This window comes from Mastigoproctus giganteus, chromosome 2 (assembly GCF_048544385.1).
Source record: "Mastigoproctus giganteus isolate SK-2022 chromosome 2, ASM4854438v1, whole genome shotgun sequence".
Lineage (NCBI taxonomy): Eukaryota > Metazoa > Arthropoda > Arachnida > Uropygi > Thelyphonidae > Mastigoproctus > Mastigoproctus giganteus.
This window is the reverse complement of record NC_143576.1, coordinates 74,896,058-74,911,605: the sequence shown is the minus strand read 5'-3', so window position 1 is coordinate 74,911,605 and position 15,548 is coordinate 74,896,058. Positions and strand designations below refer to the sequence as shown.

Genomic DNA, 15,548 nt, shown 5'->3' with positions numbered 1-15,548 from the left:
GAAGAAGGTCATTAATATACAAGAGGAAAAGAGTGGGGGAAAGAACTGAACCTTGGGGGACACCGGCATTAGTGGAGAAGTTAGAAGACAGAGAGCCATCTACCATCATCCTCAGTGAGCGATCAGAGGGAAAACTGGATAACCAATTACAAAAAACCATTGCAAACCATAAGATGGAAGCTTGTTTTTTAGAAAACCTTTATGCCAAACACGATCGAAAGCCTTTGAGATGTCAAGAGCAACTGCTTGTGTTTCACCGAACTTTTCCATTGAATTTATTCATAAATGGATAACATAAGCCAGAATATCACCAGTGGATCGACACTGATGAAACCCATACTGGCGATCGTTGATCAGACGGAAGGTTTCTAGATAGATTAGCGGTTGACAGTTAATTGCTTTCTCCATTACTTTAGAAAGAGTAGAAGTATTTGCAGTGGGACCTTAATTGGATGGGAGGGATTTGTCACCCTTTTTAGGTACTGGTTGTTCCTAAAATGTTGAGGCTATGAAGAACTGAATGTTCGTCATAACCTCAAAAGTCATCAATCATACTGCATGATGGAAGAGATAGGGAAGGGTTCACTGGAACTTAGCTCTAGAGACTAAACATGGGTTCCACCACTTCAAGCCTCCAGTAAGCAAAGTGGTGGTGTTTCACCGGTTGATGAAAGCCATCTACCACCTAGTACTGCCTGGTAACATAGAGGGGCGGCATTCCTCCATCTGGTGTGGGTGCCACACCTCGACCCCTGCTTACGTTGGTTCACACCTGGGTGGTCACCCACCATGTACATGTGCATGGAGGTTATACCAAGGATTGCTAACTGTCCCACCATTGTGAAGGTGCAAGCAGAGGATTTGGCTGGTACAGCTCGTCCCGACTTCGCCGAAATTGGGTCCACTTGACTTGAGTGTCACCCGAATATCAGTTCCGTTAGCGTTTTAGACTCCCAGGTAGCAAGTACAGCTTGTCTGGCATATCTGAGAGAATGTCTGTGACAATCTCAAGCACCGAAATGTGTATTGCATAAAACAGTGGTTCCCAAACTGTGGGCTGCGGAATATTTTAAATTTTCGAGGGAAACCTAGCGATATTCGACATCTGTCGGAAGCCGCATGAACTACTAGCCCAAGGTAGTTCACAGTTTCAACATTTCTTATTAAGTTGTTTGGACCTAACAACTAAATGGAACTGTTAGGTATTTCTTTTGGTCTTGGTATGCTGTGAAAAAATTACTGGGACACTACGGGTGCCGTGAAAAAATTACCGAGACATTAAGGGTGCCATGAAAAAATGACTGAGACACTAATGGCTCTGTGAATAAAATATTGAGACACTAAGGGTGCTGTGAATAAAATACTGAGACAGTAAGGGTGCCGTGAATAAAATACTGAGACACTAAGGGCGGCATGAACCGAGAAAGTTTGGTAACCTCTGACATAAAGTACTCAATGAAGAAATGACTGTGGCAAATATCGCAAATATCACATATTTTTCAAATATCGCAGAGAACCTCAAACAAAAGGTTTGAGATTCTCTGCGATACGAAAGATTTCTTCTAGTTCTTTTGCCGTTATCTCCTTTGTAGTAACATTTTCATCTAGCTCATTTAAAAATTTGAATTTTTAAATGCAAGTCTGCATTGGCTTTATTAGCGGGAGACGAACAAGTAACACTGAGGCGGGCAGCAGGAAAAAGTTTGTTTATTGCCTGTCCGAGCATAATGTGTGATTCAAATCTTTTTCAACTATCGCATAAAAAATATATATATATCATGTTAACTGGAAATTTGCATTGTGTAAAGTGAAAAGTGGTATATTTTTTTCCAATAGCGGTAACCGAAAAACGCGTTAATCGAACTAGCGTTATGCGAGGCCAGGCTGTATTTATTATTATTTTTTTTTATATGAACACGACACATGTAAGACAAGAGCATCTCATAGCAATTAAACATCTTCATGCCCAGTGTTTACTCAGGAACACTGGGCACACAGATGGCCACAGCACCCTGGATACCAGACAAGTTTGTTTTTTCTTGGACAATCCCCATTTCAATTGCTTGGACATTGCATAGTTTGCACACATGGATGATTAAGTCATACTACAAATACACATCATTGCCTGCAGTAAGATTCTTCTTCCTGTTTTTTTTTTTTTAACATATATTCAGGGGTGTACATGAATTTATTAACATTTAAGGGACATTCTTTTGTTGCACCTCATCTTTCAGTTCTTCCCTTATAGCACTCCGAAAAATGGAACAGTATGGTTACTTTCCCCCCCCCCCCTTCTTTACCTCCTTTTTTTTTTTTTTTTTTTTTTTTTTCAGGGTTAAGTTGTTCGATGGGCGATATTCTTCTGGGATACCCTGGGTCCAGTTGTCCATGTGCTGGGCACTCTGACATCTACCACCTACCTAAACACCATTGCTGATCAGTTACACCCTTTCATGGCAACTGTCTTCCTCTCTGGTAGTGCCGTCTTTCAGCAGGATAATGCGCCATGCCACAATGCCTGGATTGTTCGAGACTGGCTTGCAGAACATGAGGAATACTTCCAGGTATTGCCTTGGCCTCCAAATTCCCCAGGCATGAATCCCATCGAGCATCTGTGTTTTGTATTATAACAGCAACTCCGATCTATGGCGTGTCAACCACAGACCTTACAGGAGTTAAAGGATCTGCTGGTTATGTATCGGTACCAGATACCACAAGACACATTTAGAAATCTTTTAACATCCATTCCTCGCCGGGTACGAGCTGTTTTGGCTGCACGTAGAGGACCGACATCATATTAGGTAGGTGGTCATAATGTTTTGGATCTTCAGTTCTAAATTCTAATTGAGGAAATACAGTTGTGGAATAGATGTGCAGAAATTTGCCTTTAGCCAGCATGTGGTTGATTGCTGGAAAAAACTTCCATCTGTCGTAGAAGATGACAGCTTAAATAAATTCAAGGCAGAACTCGACAAACATTTGGAGAGCAAATGGATGGGTGAAATGGGAAGGTTTTTTTTTTTCTTTTTTGGCTGATGCTGTGTAAGCTTGCTTTCATGCATCATATTGCCTCTACTAATGCTAATGCATGTCAGATGATCTAATGAGATATGTGGCAGAGAAGAAAAATTCATTAGATGCATATAAACTTTCAGATTATACAGAAGCCTGTGATGGATATGAACCAATGTATACACCCCACCATGACTTACGGAAGTGAAACTTGTCCACTCACCAAAAGAATGGAAGATAAGCTAAGAACTACACAGCGAAGAATGGAACGAATTATATTGGGAATCAGACTGTTAGATAAGAAGAGAAACACATGGATTAGGCAGCAAAATCAAGTAAAGGACATTCTTATCAAAACTAAAGAACTAAAATGGTCTTAGGCAGGACACATAGCTCGAAGACATGATGACAGATGGACTAAGAAAATAACAGAATGGTACCCAAGAGGAGCTAGAAGACAATGACAGAAATTAACAGATGAAATTCATGAGTTTGTCGGTAGTAAATGGATGGCTGTTGCACAAAATAGAAGGAACTGGAAAGTTGCTGGAGAGGCCTTCATCCTGCAGTGGATTGAAAATGGCTGATGATGATGATGATGATGGATATAAACTATTTTGCAATCAAATCACGAAGGAGGTTAGGCAAGCCAAGCTAGATTACGAGAAAATTTCAGCAAATGGTGCTGAGAAATACAGCATACTTCTTTACTTATGTAAATACTAGATAGATGGGGATGAATCACAGATTGGTCCACTTGGTATTGACAGTTTAACTGTTGATGATTCTGCTCAGGTTGCTAACAAACTAAATCGACATTTTGCATTCTTTAGGGAAGTGGATGCCAGAAGTTTATGAAACTCTAACAGTGAGCTAAATGATTTTGTAATAACTGAGAGAAAAGTGGAAAAGAAATTGGAAGTTAAACATAAAAAAAGACCTGTTACTGACTTGTTTAGCTTAACTTCTGTTCCAGGGAGAATAATGGAATCACCTAGTTAAAGAAGAATTACAGGGCCATCTGGACAGGAATGGGATTGTATGGAAATCACAGAAAGATTTATAAAGAGGGAATCCTGTCTGACCAGTTTGATTAACTACTATGCCACAATTACAGATGAATTGGATGCAAACAATAATTTTGACATCGTACTTAAATTTCAGAAAAGCTTTTCATACTGTTGCACATAACACTGCAGTATTGAATACAAATTTGAGCAGTGTGGCATTAAGGACGACAGGTTACTGCTATGGATAAAGGGATGGTTGAGTGGGAGAAGACAGAGTGGTTGGTTATCAATTGACTCTGCTCTTTGTGGACTAATGTAATTAGTGGAGCTCCACAGAGCTGGGCCCATTGTTGTATTCTGTATTTAATAATGGTATTGACAAAGGTATCTCTATTATTATTATTATTATTATTATTAATATCCATATGATGCAAGGAAGGCTGAGGCTTATGCTGCACCAGGAAAAAAAAAAGTTCCCGAGTAACCCTGAGAGAGAGAGAGAGAGAGAGAGAGAGAGAGAGAGAGAGAGAGAGAGAGAGAGAGAGAGAGATAGAGAGAGAGAGAGTCAAAAGTAGAAGGGAATCACCAAGAAAGAAGAATGATGATATCCAGCTCAGGACCCTGGGTGTGCCAAGCCCATACTCACCAGATGTGAGCCCCATATGGAAGATGTTTTCTTTCAACAGTCAGTGTGAACTAAAAACAGTCAGTGTGGCTTAAATTATCTGGCTGGAAGTGGTCTCAAATTGACAGCATTTCTACTTAGATGTGCACAAAGTTGTTAAATTTTAAAAATTCAGGATAGTTTTATTTTACGGTACGGGCAGTTTTGTACTACAAACGAGAATAGTTCAACCTTCACTTCATAGATGGAGCCACAGGAAGATGTTAACTGTCAAACAGTTGTCTAAGTCGATAAGGCATTTTTTCCTGATTAACAATTTGCACTTTAACTATTTAAATAATTAACAATTTGAACGTTCGCATCCTTTGTTCCGAAAAAAAAAAAAAAAATAATAATAATAATAATATATAATAATAAAACTCTGTTACCAATTGCAAAATTGCCTACCTTAAGAATGCAGTATTGAATACAAATTTGAGCAGTGTGGCATTAAGGATGACAGGTTACTGCTATGGATAAAGGAATGGTTTAGTGGGAGAAGACAGAGTGGTTGGTTATCAATTGTTATTCCATTGCACTGCTCACTCGCTATATGTCCCCACATTATGCACACAAGCTCATACACTCATTACCATTTGTTACGTTTAATCGTTTAATACATTTAAAACATTTAGAAGTCATCATTTTATTATTATCAACTTAAGTTTATTTGTTTTTTAAGGCGGGTAATAATTTAAGGATTTAGAATTATGTCACAGTCAGGAAGACCTCTCCCCACCATGTTACTATGTTGAATGTACCTTGTGACGAAGAAGAAGATACAAGCCTTTTTTGTGTTTCTGCAAATGTATGCAGGATCGGTCTGAAATGGTGAAATCAAAGAAAATTTATAAGTTTCTTCAGATACAAGAAATGACAAAGGATTCAATGCATACTAGCTTACCTGCTTACGACATAAGGATTTGACACATACTGGCTTACTTTCTTATGACAAAACGTGCACTACATTTCTTTAGAACAGCTAGAGAAAACTTTAAATTTGCATACTAATGGGGGAATGAAATTAAAAGAGAAATTCAAGTATGCATTAGTTTCAGGTCTGTGGTTAAGAATGTTTTAGAGAACAATAAAGATCCAGAATACCAGACTGCAGTTGAAAATATGTTGGTGAACTTGAAGAAGTTGGGCCGCAACATGATTGTCACAGCACATTTTTATACTTCCACAATTGGAAGTGTCAGTGAAGAACATGGTGAGAGGTTTAAACAGAACATTAAACATATGGAGATGAGGTACTAGGGGAGTTGAAATGTCAACATCAGGGCTGATATTTGGTGGATACTGAAGAGGTACTGTACAGTAGAAGCATCTGCAAGAAAACAAAAGAAACTAAACCCTAATAATGAAAGTTTGACCAGGTTTTTAAAATAAAAGGTGAGTTTTTTTAGTGTACTTTTTAATATTTTGCCATTTTCAGTAGTATTTTATAGAGAAGACAATGAATTTTCCAAAATTCCAGAAAATATCAGGCAATAAAAACTGTGCTGCCCATTGCAAAAATTTCGCAACAGGTACAGCTAGAATACAGCTATTTGCATAGAGAATGTTTTTTGTGTACTTTTTTATATTCTGCCCGTTTCAGTAGTATTTTATAGAGATGACAATGAATTGTCCAAAAATTTTTGGAAAATATCAGACAATAAAAACGACAAAACATGGACTACTTTTCTTTAGGACAGCTAGAGAAAAACTCTACTACCAGTTGGAAAATTTTCGCAATGGGTACTGCTAGTATCAGTGTTAAAGTTTAAGTTTGTAGATGATACAGAGGTTGGCAGGGTAGTTAATGACAGTAATGAAGGTATGCTGCAACAAGAACTAGAAAAATAGGCAGATGGGTTGAGAAATGATAATTTTGTAACATTGATAAATGAAAGGTACTGCATATGGGTAGCAGTCATCCCAGAGCATCATACCAACTGTGTGGTACTAAACTCAGGTAGTGGAAAGTGAAAAGGACCCTGGAGGTAATGTGCAGTCAGATATGAAATTCTCTGAGCAGTGCAGACAGGTTGCCAGGACAGCCCATGGAGTTTTTTTCAATGATCTACTGGAACTTTGCTAGCAAGGATAAGGAGGTGATTATTCCATTGTATAACGCAGTGGTCAGGCCACACCTTGAGTACTGCATTCAAGGTCTGGAGGCCTCATTTTAGGAAGGATGTAGAGCTGCTGGAACTTGTACATAGAAGGCAACAAGACTGGTGAGAGGAACAATGGGGTGCACTTGCAGGGAGGTCTGATTGAGGTGTTTGAAGCCTTTAATGGATCGAGTAAGCGGAATGTTAATGGTATTCTTTCACTTGCTGAGACTACACATATGAGGGGGCATAAATTTAAGCTGAGGGAGGATGGTTGCAGGATAGATGTGCATAAGTTTGCCTTCAGCTAGTGGGTGGTTGATTGTTGGAACAGGCTTCCATCTGTTGTGGAAGTGGATGGGTTGAATAATTTCAGTCAACTATTCAAACTATTGGAGAGGATGTATAGGTAAAATAGTTTTTTTTTTTTTTTTTTTTTTTTGGCTGATGGTGAATACGATTACCTTCTTGCATCATTTGCTACTACAAATATTAAATATAGCATATAGTATTTATCTGATACTAAGTTTCAGGATGAGTTCCTGTTCCAAAGCTTTAACATTGTCAGTCATTGCACTTTTGTACCATTTTTGAGAACCAAAAATATGCTTAGACAAAATCAATATGCTATTCCTACTTGTGATCTTTTTCAAATTTCTTCAAACATTGTGTCAGTCAAATTATGTGAAGTGTAATTATTTATTTGCATTTATTCTTTAGTTAATTTAATCATTGAATACTTAACCTTCTATTCTCACAACATGAGCTGCGATATAATTACTGGACTTTAAATTAAATAAATGCTGAACAATAATTTAAATGTGTCTATGCATAATGCTACATAAAAATTCATAGTATTTACTGAAGTACCAAACTTCTATTTCTTAAAGTTCTCTCCTTCTCCCCCCTCCCCTCAAAGTTCTCGTGTCTAGTACATGGCAAACTAAAAGCAAGTAACAAAATATTATACATACTCAAATAAAAATTGTTTCCAAGATGATTACAAAATGATTCTGATCACATGTATAAACTACAACTTAAATCTATCAAGTACATTTCAGTAAATTAATCCCTTTTCTCTTTTTTAATTTGCCAATAGCATTATACAGTATGAACTGTCATTTTAAGCTATCTCTAAAAACATGTTATGGATGTTATACATGCTACAAATAAAAAGTGTTAATATCCACTTTCAAATGAACAGTTTTAAAATAATATTCTTTAATCAAAATTTCTACATACAGCAATCTTAACCAGTCCAAGTTGAAGTCTGTGCACACATATTAATCTGTAATTCATGATAATATGATAATTGTGTATGTCTTGATAATATTATTAAGAATACCAATCTACTTGATGTAGATTGATATTCTTACTGGAAACAACTCCAGTTCAGCAAGTTGCAATCTAGAAACCAGAAATCTGCAAAGGAATCTGATTGAGCTGTTTAGGGCATTAAGAGGATCAGCAAACGTAATGTTGCATGGTATATTTTCTCATCCTAGGATTACACAAACATATGGAACATAAGTTCAAATTAAGGATTAAATCAAATTATGTAGATTAAAATTGAAAGTAATTTTGAACTCGGTGTAAAAAAAATTGCTTTTTAGTTAAGAGATTATCAGCTGTTTGAACAAAGTGTCAGGCCTAGCCTTGTAAGCTTCGAAAAGATATATAAATTTCAAGAGACATTAAAAAAATACTTGAAAGAAATAGATAAAACATGAAATTAGTGAGATTTTTAAATTTTATTTTATCTATTTATTTATTTTTATTTTTTGGCAGATGCTATACAAACTGCTTCCTTGCCTCGTTCACCTATTTTCAGTACTAATACAATTATGATTTGTATTGAAAAAAATATTTTGCAATTGATTTATCTAATTGTAACAATTTAATTAATTACAGAATAGTTTAGGGCTAAAGCCTCAGGTTACGTAGGAAGTTAAAGAGCTTGCAAGTTAGTGCAATTGCATCATTTCTGTATGTAGCCAACTACTTAAGTAGTTATAAATTGGCATCATTACCAGGGTACCTGCCCACCCACTGATGAGCAGCCAATACGCTCCAAAATAGTGCCGTATGGGTGATGGTATTTGCTGAGAATAAGAGACAATACTGTTCTCCTATGGTGAAGCATTACTTATTCCAGGTAGTGCAATATCATGGCAACTCATTGTGATGGTATTCACAATATGTGATATACTTAATGATGCCAATTTATAACTACTTAGGTCATGTGCTACGTACAGAAATGATGCAATTGCACTAACTTGTATGCCAATTTAATTAATTTAAAAATCTGTTACAACATATTACAATTTATTATTTAAGATTTTTAATTTTCTTTTGTTGGAAAAGATTTTTTGCCCCATTACTTTTTCATTGTCTGCCAATTAATGTAGAGATTTTATTGGTCAGGGAAGTTTCTGCAGCCCTCTTGAGTTTTTTTGAGTGATATAATTTATTTTAAACAATAAGGCGGTGATCATTTGTAGCTGCATTGCATTTTTTTTATTTATACACTTTGAATTTATGTTTTGAATTTGAATGAATGTTTGACTTTAAACAGCAGTCAACACATTGACATCCTTCACAAGAGATCTTTGGTCCCACAGGAAGTAGCAATGGCTGGGCAGGTGGGAAGAAGCAGCTGTGCGTAGCACACGCTTCTTGATTAGACTGAGGTTCGAGCCCATCACCACCACCACCACCAAACACGGAGGATGCGGAAAGGTCAGGGGAATGACCACCGCATATTCCCGGAGCAATATGGCCTAAGTTGCTAATGCTCCTAAAAACCAAATAACAAACAAACTAACAATGGTTGGTGACTTGATTGTCAGTGAAGCAGGAAATATATTTTGCAATAAGAACAGGTGGAATAGGACCAAGGTACGTCTGCCAGTGACTAAAATTAAAATCGATGATAATGTATATATTAGTACTAATGATATTAAGAGAGTAGGAGATCTGATGATTTAATTAACAAGTACAAAGTAAAAGTTGAGAAAAAGTCAAGAGTTAGAGCTGAAATTGAAGAATGCATGGGGTGCATATAAATTTTCAGGTGATTCAGTCAAAGCAGGTTAAGCAAGCTAGAGCAATTTATGAGAAGATTATTCTGGCAAGACTATAAAGACACTTAATTTTATGATTATTATTCATTATGCAGAAGAAAAACAAACAGCTGTTGCACTGTGTGTTTTTCCTGCGTAATGAACATCCTATTCAAAGGTTAGGCTTGTAACTACATCTTATTACTGTGAGATTTTTTTTTTCAGATTCCTAGTTCCTCTTCTGTTTTATGTGATTTTCTATAATAGAAGACATTTGAATCTAATGTATTTTAAAAATTGATGAAGAATTACTTTCATTATTATTGGTTCAATAATAATGAAAAATTTCATGCAAATAGAAAACACCAAGAACTTAAACTCCATTTATTTTTAGTTTTCTAGGATGATAGACCTCCAGCTCATTTTTCACTGTGCACACATTGCCAAAAAAAATAATAAATAAAAAGTCAAGCTGTAAGTGTATTACAATATGCACATTTTTGGATTTTTTTTTTTTTTTTTTTAAATAGACAACACTCCTTGTCTTAGAGTCATATATATAAATATTATTCAGGAATGGTTCTGATTCTGCATTTTATTTCACCATTATATATACATTTTACAGTATTTTATAGCATATTTGCAAACAATATTTTTTAGGTAAAACCGATTACTTTTCTGCAGGTCAGAGTAATAGGAAGTGGAAGAATCTTTACTTTGTCCTTAGTGCCAAGGAACAACAGCTGCTCTTCTTTGATAATCCTCGGGTTAGTAGCTTCTCCAAAGCGTTCCCATGGTTTGACTAGGAGTATGGTAGGGTGTGCAAATAAATAATTTCTTGTGCATTTACTTCATAATGTACTAGTGGCAGTTATTATTAAATATTTTTAACAATACCAGTCAAATTATAGCTGCTATTTTTGCACAATGATTATGTTTTGTGCAATAATTTATGCTGAGAGAACTGTTTAAGATTAATTTATATATATATATATATGCACACTTTTTTTTTTTTTTTTTTTTAATTTTATGGACCAAAATTTCTTCCTTCATTGAATAACATCATCTCACTTAATTTTTTGATACCTTATTCTATAGTAAACTGTTGTGGATAATGCATGTGCATTCTTCCAACACTCGCGCGCGCGCGCGCGCACACACACACACACACACACACCATTTTTAAAATAACTATTTATGAAATATAGTCACACTTCACTGGTACTTAGGTATCACAAAACTTTTCATCAAAACTCGTATTTTGTTGTTTATGTTATGTTATATTACTGTTTATGTTATGTTAAACCAAAAGCATTCTCCTGTGACTATTTTGTATCATCTTAATGTGGAATCTTATGTACCTTTTTGCTCTATTTTGACTAAATATAGATCAGTTTCTAACACAGGTTTCCAGTGAGTTGTGGTAGATAACTAGAAACTTTTTTTTGTAATTGAAAGCAACAACAACACAATAATACTATATGTGATCTTTGAAAGGTATCATGCTGGTAGATTGAAGTCTAGAAGGAAATTATGGCACTTGTGTGTGTGTGTGTGTGTGTGTGTGTGTGTGTGTGTGTGTGTGTGTGTGTGTGTGTGTGTGTGTGTGTGTGTGTGTGTGTGTCTGAGAGAGAGAGAGTGAGTGAGTGAGAAAGAAATGAATATTAATAAATAGACCCTATGGGTATGTATTTTTATGTGAGTTAATGCTGTGCACAAGCATGGAATTAACTCACATAAAAATATTGATATGGATCAAATGTTTTTCAGGATAATTTTCATGTTTCTTCATTCAAACCTTATATGAGTTGTAATAATTTATTAAATTTAAGAGATAAATTGGCAACATCAGTAGGAAAATAACAAAGTATGTTTTTGTGAGAACAGGAATAATTACATATGGATTCTGAATCATAATGGAAGCATATACAAAGTAATTTTCTAAAGGAGGTCACAAGGTATATGAATGCATGATAAACGTGAAAGATATGTAAGGTTGCAGGAAGAGGCTCAGTTCATTTTAATGCTATGAAACAAAATCCTTTCTGGTGGCATAAGTTTTTGCTACTCCGCGATTCTTGCAGATCTTAGTAAAAAAAAATTGTTAAACTTAACTCCAGAGAGTGTTGCTGGGAAGATGATTTGCATCGATCTTAAGGGATGTTGATAAAGGAAAAAATAACATGTAGAATGTTTGATCCCTATTAATGCTTTTTCAGTTAATGGCATACATCCTGTGGGGGTATGAAGTTGATCAAAATCAGTTTCATTTCCATCATATAGTTGTGAGTGTTGTAGTTTTCCTCCAAACAGTAATGGTACATTAAAACATGTGGGGGGGGAGGGGTTTAAATTTATTCCCCTATTTAAACAACTCCCCTTTATAATATCTCCCCACTTGCGCTTCTGACTATTCAACTTCACAGAAGACTTCAGGTTTTGGGGGGGAAACTTCAAGATGTATATTATTATTCCCTTTGGATGGGCTTGTGTCCAGTACAACAAATAATTACACAAATTTTATACATAAAAACAAGTTTATTATGCATATTTACAGTTAAATCATAACAAATCTCATTAAGAATAGAATTTCACTGTTTTCAACACCAAGGTACTTACAACATATCCAGTCTCTTCCTATCTAACAGGCTCCTTTACAGACTTGACTTTTTTTTTATCACACCTTTCTCATTACGCATACACAGGTTAAATAGTTACACTCTTTATATGCTCACCTTATTTCTGCTCCTATTACAACACAATCAAATCATACCTCATAGGTGTCAATAACATTCTTTTTTATCATTAAAGTTAAATATATCATTGATCATATTACTTTTATGTATCATCATAACTACCAATTTATTCTTTAATTCCCTATTCCTCTTTCTTATATATTTCTTTAACCATTGTCAGTTACAGAACTTGATCACCAAAATACAATGTTACATTCAAACACACCTTTAAGGGTTGGCAATATACATAAATTTTATCTCCACACATTTAATATTTCTATTTTTACTACAATTCCTTCCGTTCACTTTCTCATCTACATTACTATCCTCCTTATTCCAAATTACTGCCTAAACCAACCATAATTGCCTTAGAGTAGATTTTTACTCCTATTTGGTTCACCCATCTAATCTTATCTTTATCATTAAATTCCCCAATTATCGCACTACAGTCCTTTCTCTAGCAGTTAACTTACAGTATTCTCAAATTAACTTTCACTTACTTAATTTCTGTGATCAGGTGTCTTCATAAGGGCCTTCTATCCTATCCTTATCCAGAGCTGCTATCTTCTGCTATCCAGGGCAACATCTTACAGCTTCCAGGGCATTATCATACGGCATTCGCAACTGCTACTCCGCTTTCAGGATCTGCTACCTTTCCTGTCAGGACGGCTACCTTTGCCTTTCAAGACTATATCAGGATATTATCGCCTTCCTCGGTGGACTGGGTGTTCTAAGGGAATCTTCTTCTCTCATTCTCACTGTTTGCAGAACTTCCTTTTACTACCCCTTTCCAGTTCATCTCCTAATTTCTCACTCACTACATTACTGATAACCCCACTTCGACTTTTTTCGTCGGCTATTTCTTCATCATCTTTCAAGCAACTCTCCCCGACTCACCCTTCCACTAGCACCGCTCAAAAAGTTCTCCCCTCTCCTTCTCTTCCTTTTTTTTCACTCTCCTCTTGTGTCCATATCCATCCACAATTTTCTCCCGGAGTTTTCCACGCCTTCCCACAGTGTTTTCGTCCAATCACTCTTTCTTTTTCATTTTTTCTTTCTTTTCATTTGTTGGAAGGCCTAATTCAGCCTGCCCCGTAGCACTAGCACGTGATTCTCTATACCCCTTTCTTTACAACCTGTTGACATCCGTCGTGTTCTTTGATGTCGGCCGAATACTCCAAAACAACTCTTCCTGTCTCATAACAGCTTGTCTCTATTGCACTCAAAAAAAAACCACAAATTGTGACACTGGAGACCATAGTATCTATTTTTAGAAACTAGTGTGCGTTGTTCAGAATACGTTTCCGGTGTGTGACCCCTCATAAACCTTAAGTTGTTTTTGTAGCGCCGGACCCCCTGGTGGGTTTGCCATAGTGTCAGTTCCCTGTCTTAACGGAAGTAAAGCTAATGGCTCTGTTTTCGTTCCTACTACTCTTTTAATTTTTATACCTCTTACCAGAATAATTCTTATTTCTGAAACTGCATATATTACCCATTTATCCTATTAATGGCAAGAATCAAAGGAAAACTAACTTTCAAATTCTTAATAAAAAATATTTTATTTTTGTAAGATTTTCAAATCTTACAAACATATATGAAAATATTTTTGCAAATATTTTTCCACAGTCTTTATTAAGTTATATTACTGTGCCAACATGAAAACAGTTCCATTTTATCAGCCATGAACTGTTGTCATCATATCATTATTGGATTAAAAATATTGCCCCATAGAAGATCCTTGAAGATCTTCTACGGGGCATGTTTGTGATTTCTAAGTATGGCAATGTTGGTCTATATCATAGGTTCCCAAAGTGGGCGGTGAAGCCTTCTAGGGGGGGCGATAATGGGTTCAGAAGCAATTGGGGCGTTCAGGCGGTCTAGGGGTCGGTGGCTCCTTATCCGTATTTTTATCTCCTCAGGGTCCAGTGGACCCAGTTCAAAGGTCAACTAATAAATTCTATAATTTTTACTCTATGGACACAGCTGAAATTCACTATAGGTGAAACCAGAACTGTTTTCTTCGATTTTCCCACTTCAATTTTCAAAACCTTCTATTGAATTTCACGCAAATGACAAAAATGTGACATCGTGTGTATTTTTTTAGGCCTTTTTCTGTTATTTTTCTAAACCCACCCTAATTAGCCTAGGGCCTTTGAAACGCCAGCTACTGTGAGTTGATATTAGAAGCAATAAAGCGAAACAGCAGCAACAAATGTTTTTGAAAGGCGTACATTTTTGCTGTTTAGGAATAAGTTTCATTACAATCATCAGTCGAAAGTGTGATAGATAAGTGGAGTCATTACAAAGTGTAAATTAAATCTTTTATTTTGTGAATATTGTTGCAAATTTTATTACTTCATTATGTCTGAATCAAAGAAGAAATGTCGACAGTACAGTATTGAGTATTTGAAATACGGCTTTATTCAGTCTCCTACGAAACAGTTATTACCTAGGTGCTTGATTTACCAAAAAGTATTTTCAAATGAAGCAATGAAGCCTTCTAGGCTACAAGAGCATTTGACTAAAATGCATGCTGATGAAAAGGATAAAGATTTGTCCTATTTTCAAGTACTAGAAGAAAAATATTTTAAACGTCCAACAATATCAAAACTTTTTGCATCGTCCACTAAACAAGATAATGACGGATTACAAGCTTCTTATAATATTTCATTATTAATCGCAAAAGCAAGAAAACCATACACAATTGGTGAGGAATTAATCTTGCCGGCAGTAACAGAAGTAATAAACAGTGTTTATTACTTCTGTTACTGTGGCTTCATAAGCCAGATATCATCAGGAAAATTCCTTTGAGCAATAATTCAGTGCAAAGAAGAATCGATGAAATGGCTGAAGACTTTGAAAAATCGTTATGCGATTATTTGAAGACATGCCAATTTTCCATTCAACTCGATGAATCAACTCTCCCAAATAATGAAGCACTACTCTTATCATACGTACGATTC

The 15,548-nt window shown here is 35.8% G+C and overlaps 1 protein-coding gene across 2 annotated transcripts in view; it reads left to right on the top strand.

Moving 5' to 3' along the window:
• Positions 1-15,548, top strand: part of vap (RAS p21 protein activator vap) — a 723,705-nt gene that overhangs the window by 173,474 nt on the left and 534,683 nt on the right. For both annotated transcript variants that reach the window (XR_016546661.1, XM_090368525.1), the window contains exon 10: positions 10,535-10,617. Coding sequence is in view for 1 of the 2 variants with exons in the window: in XM_090368525.1 (XP_090224651.1) it covers positions 10,535-10,617 (83 nt within the window). In the remaining variant the exon portion in view is untranslated. The remainder of the gene's footprint in view (positions 1-10,534; positions 10,618-15,548) is intronic.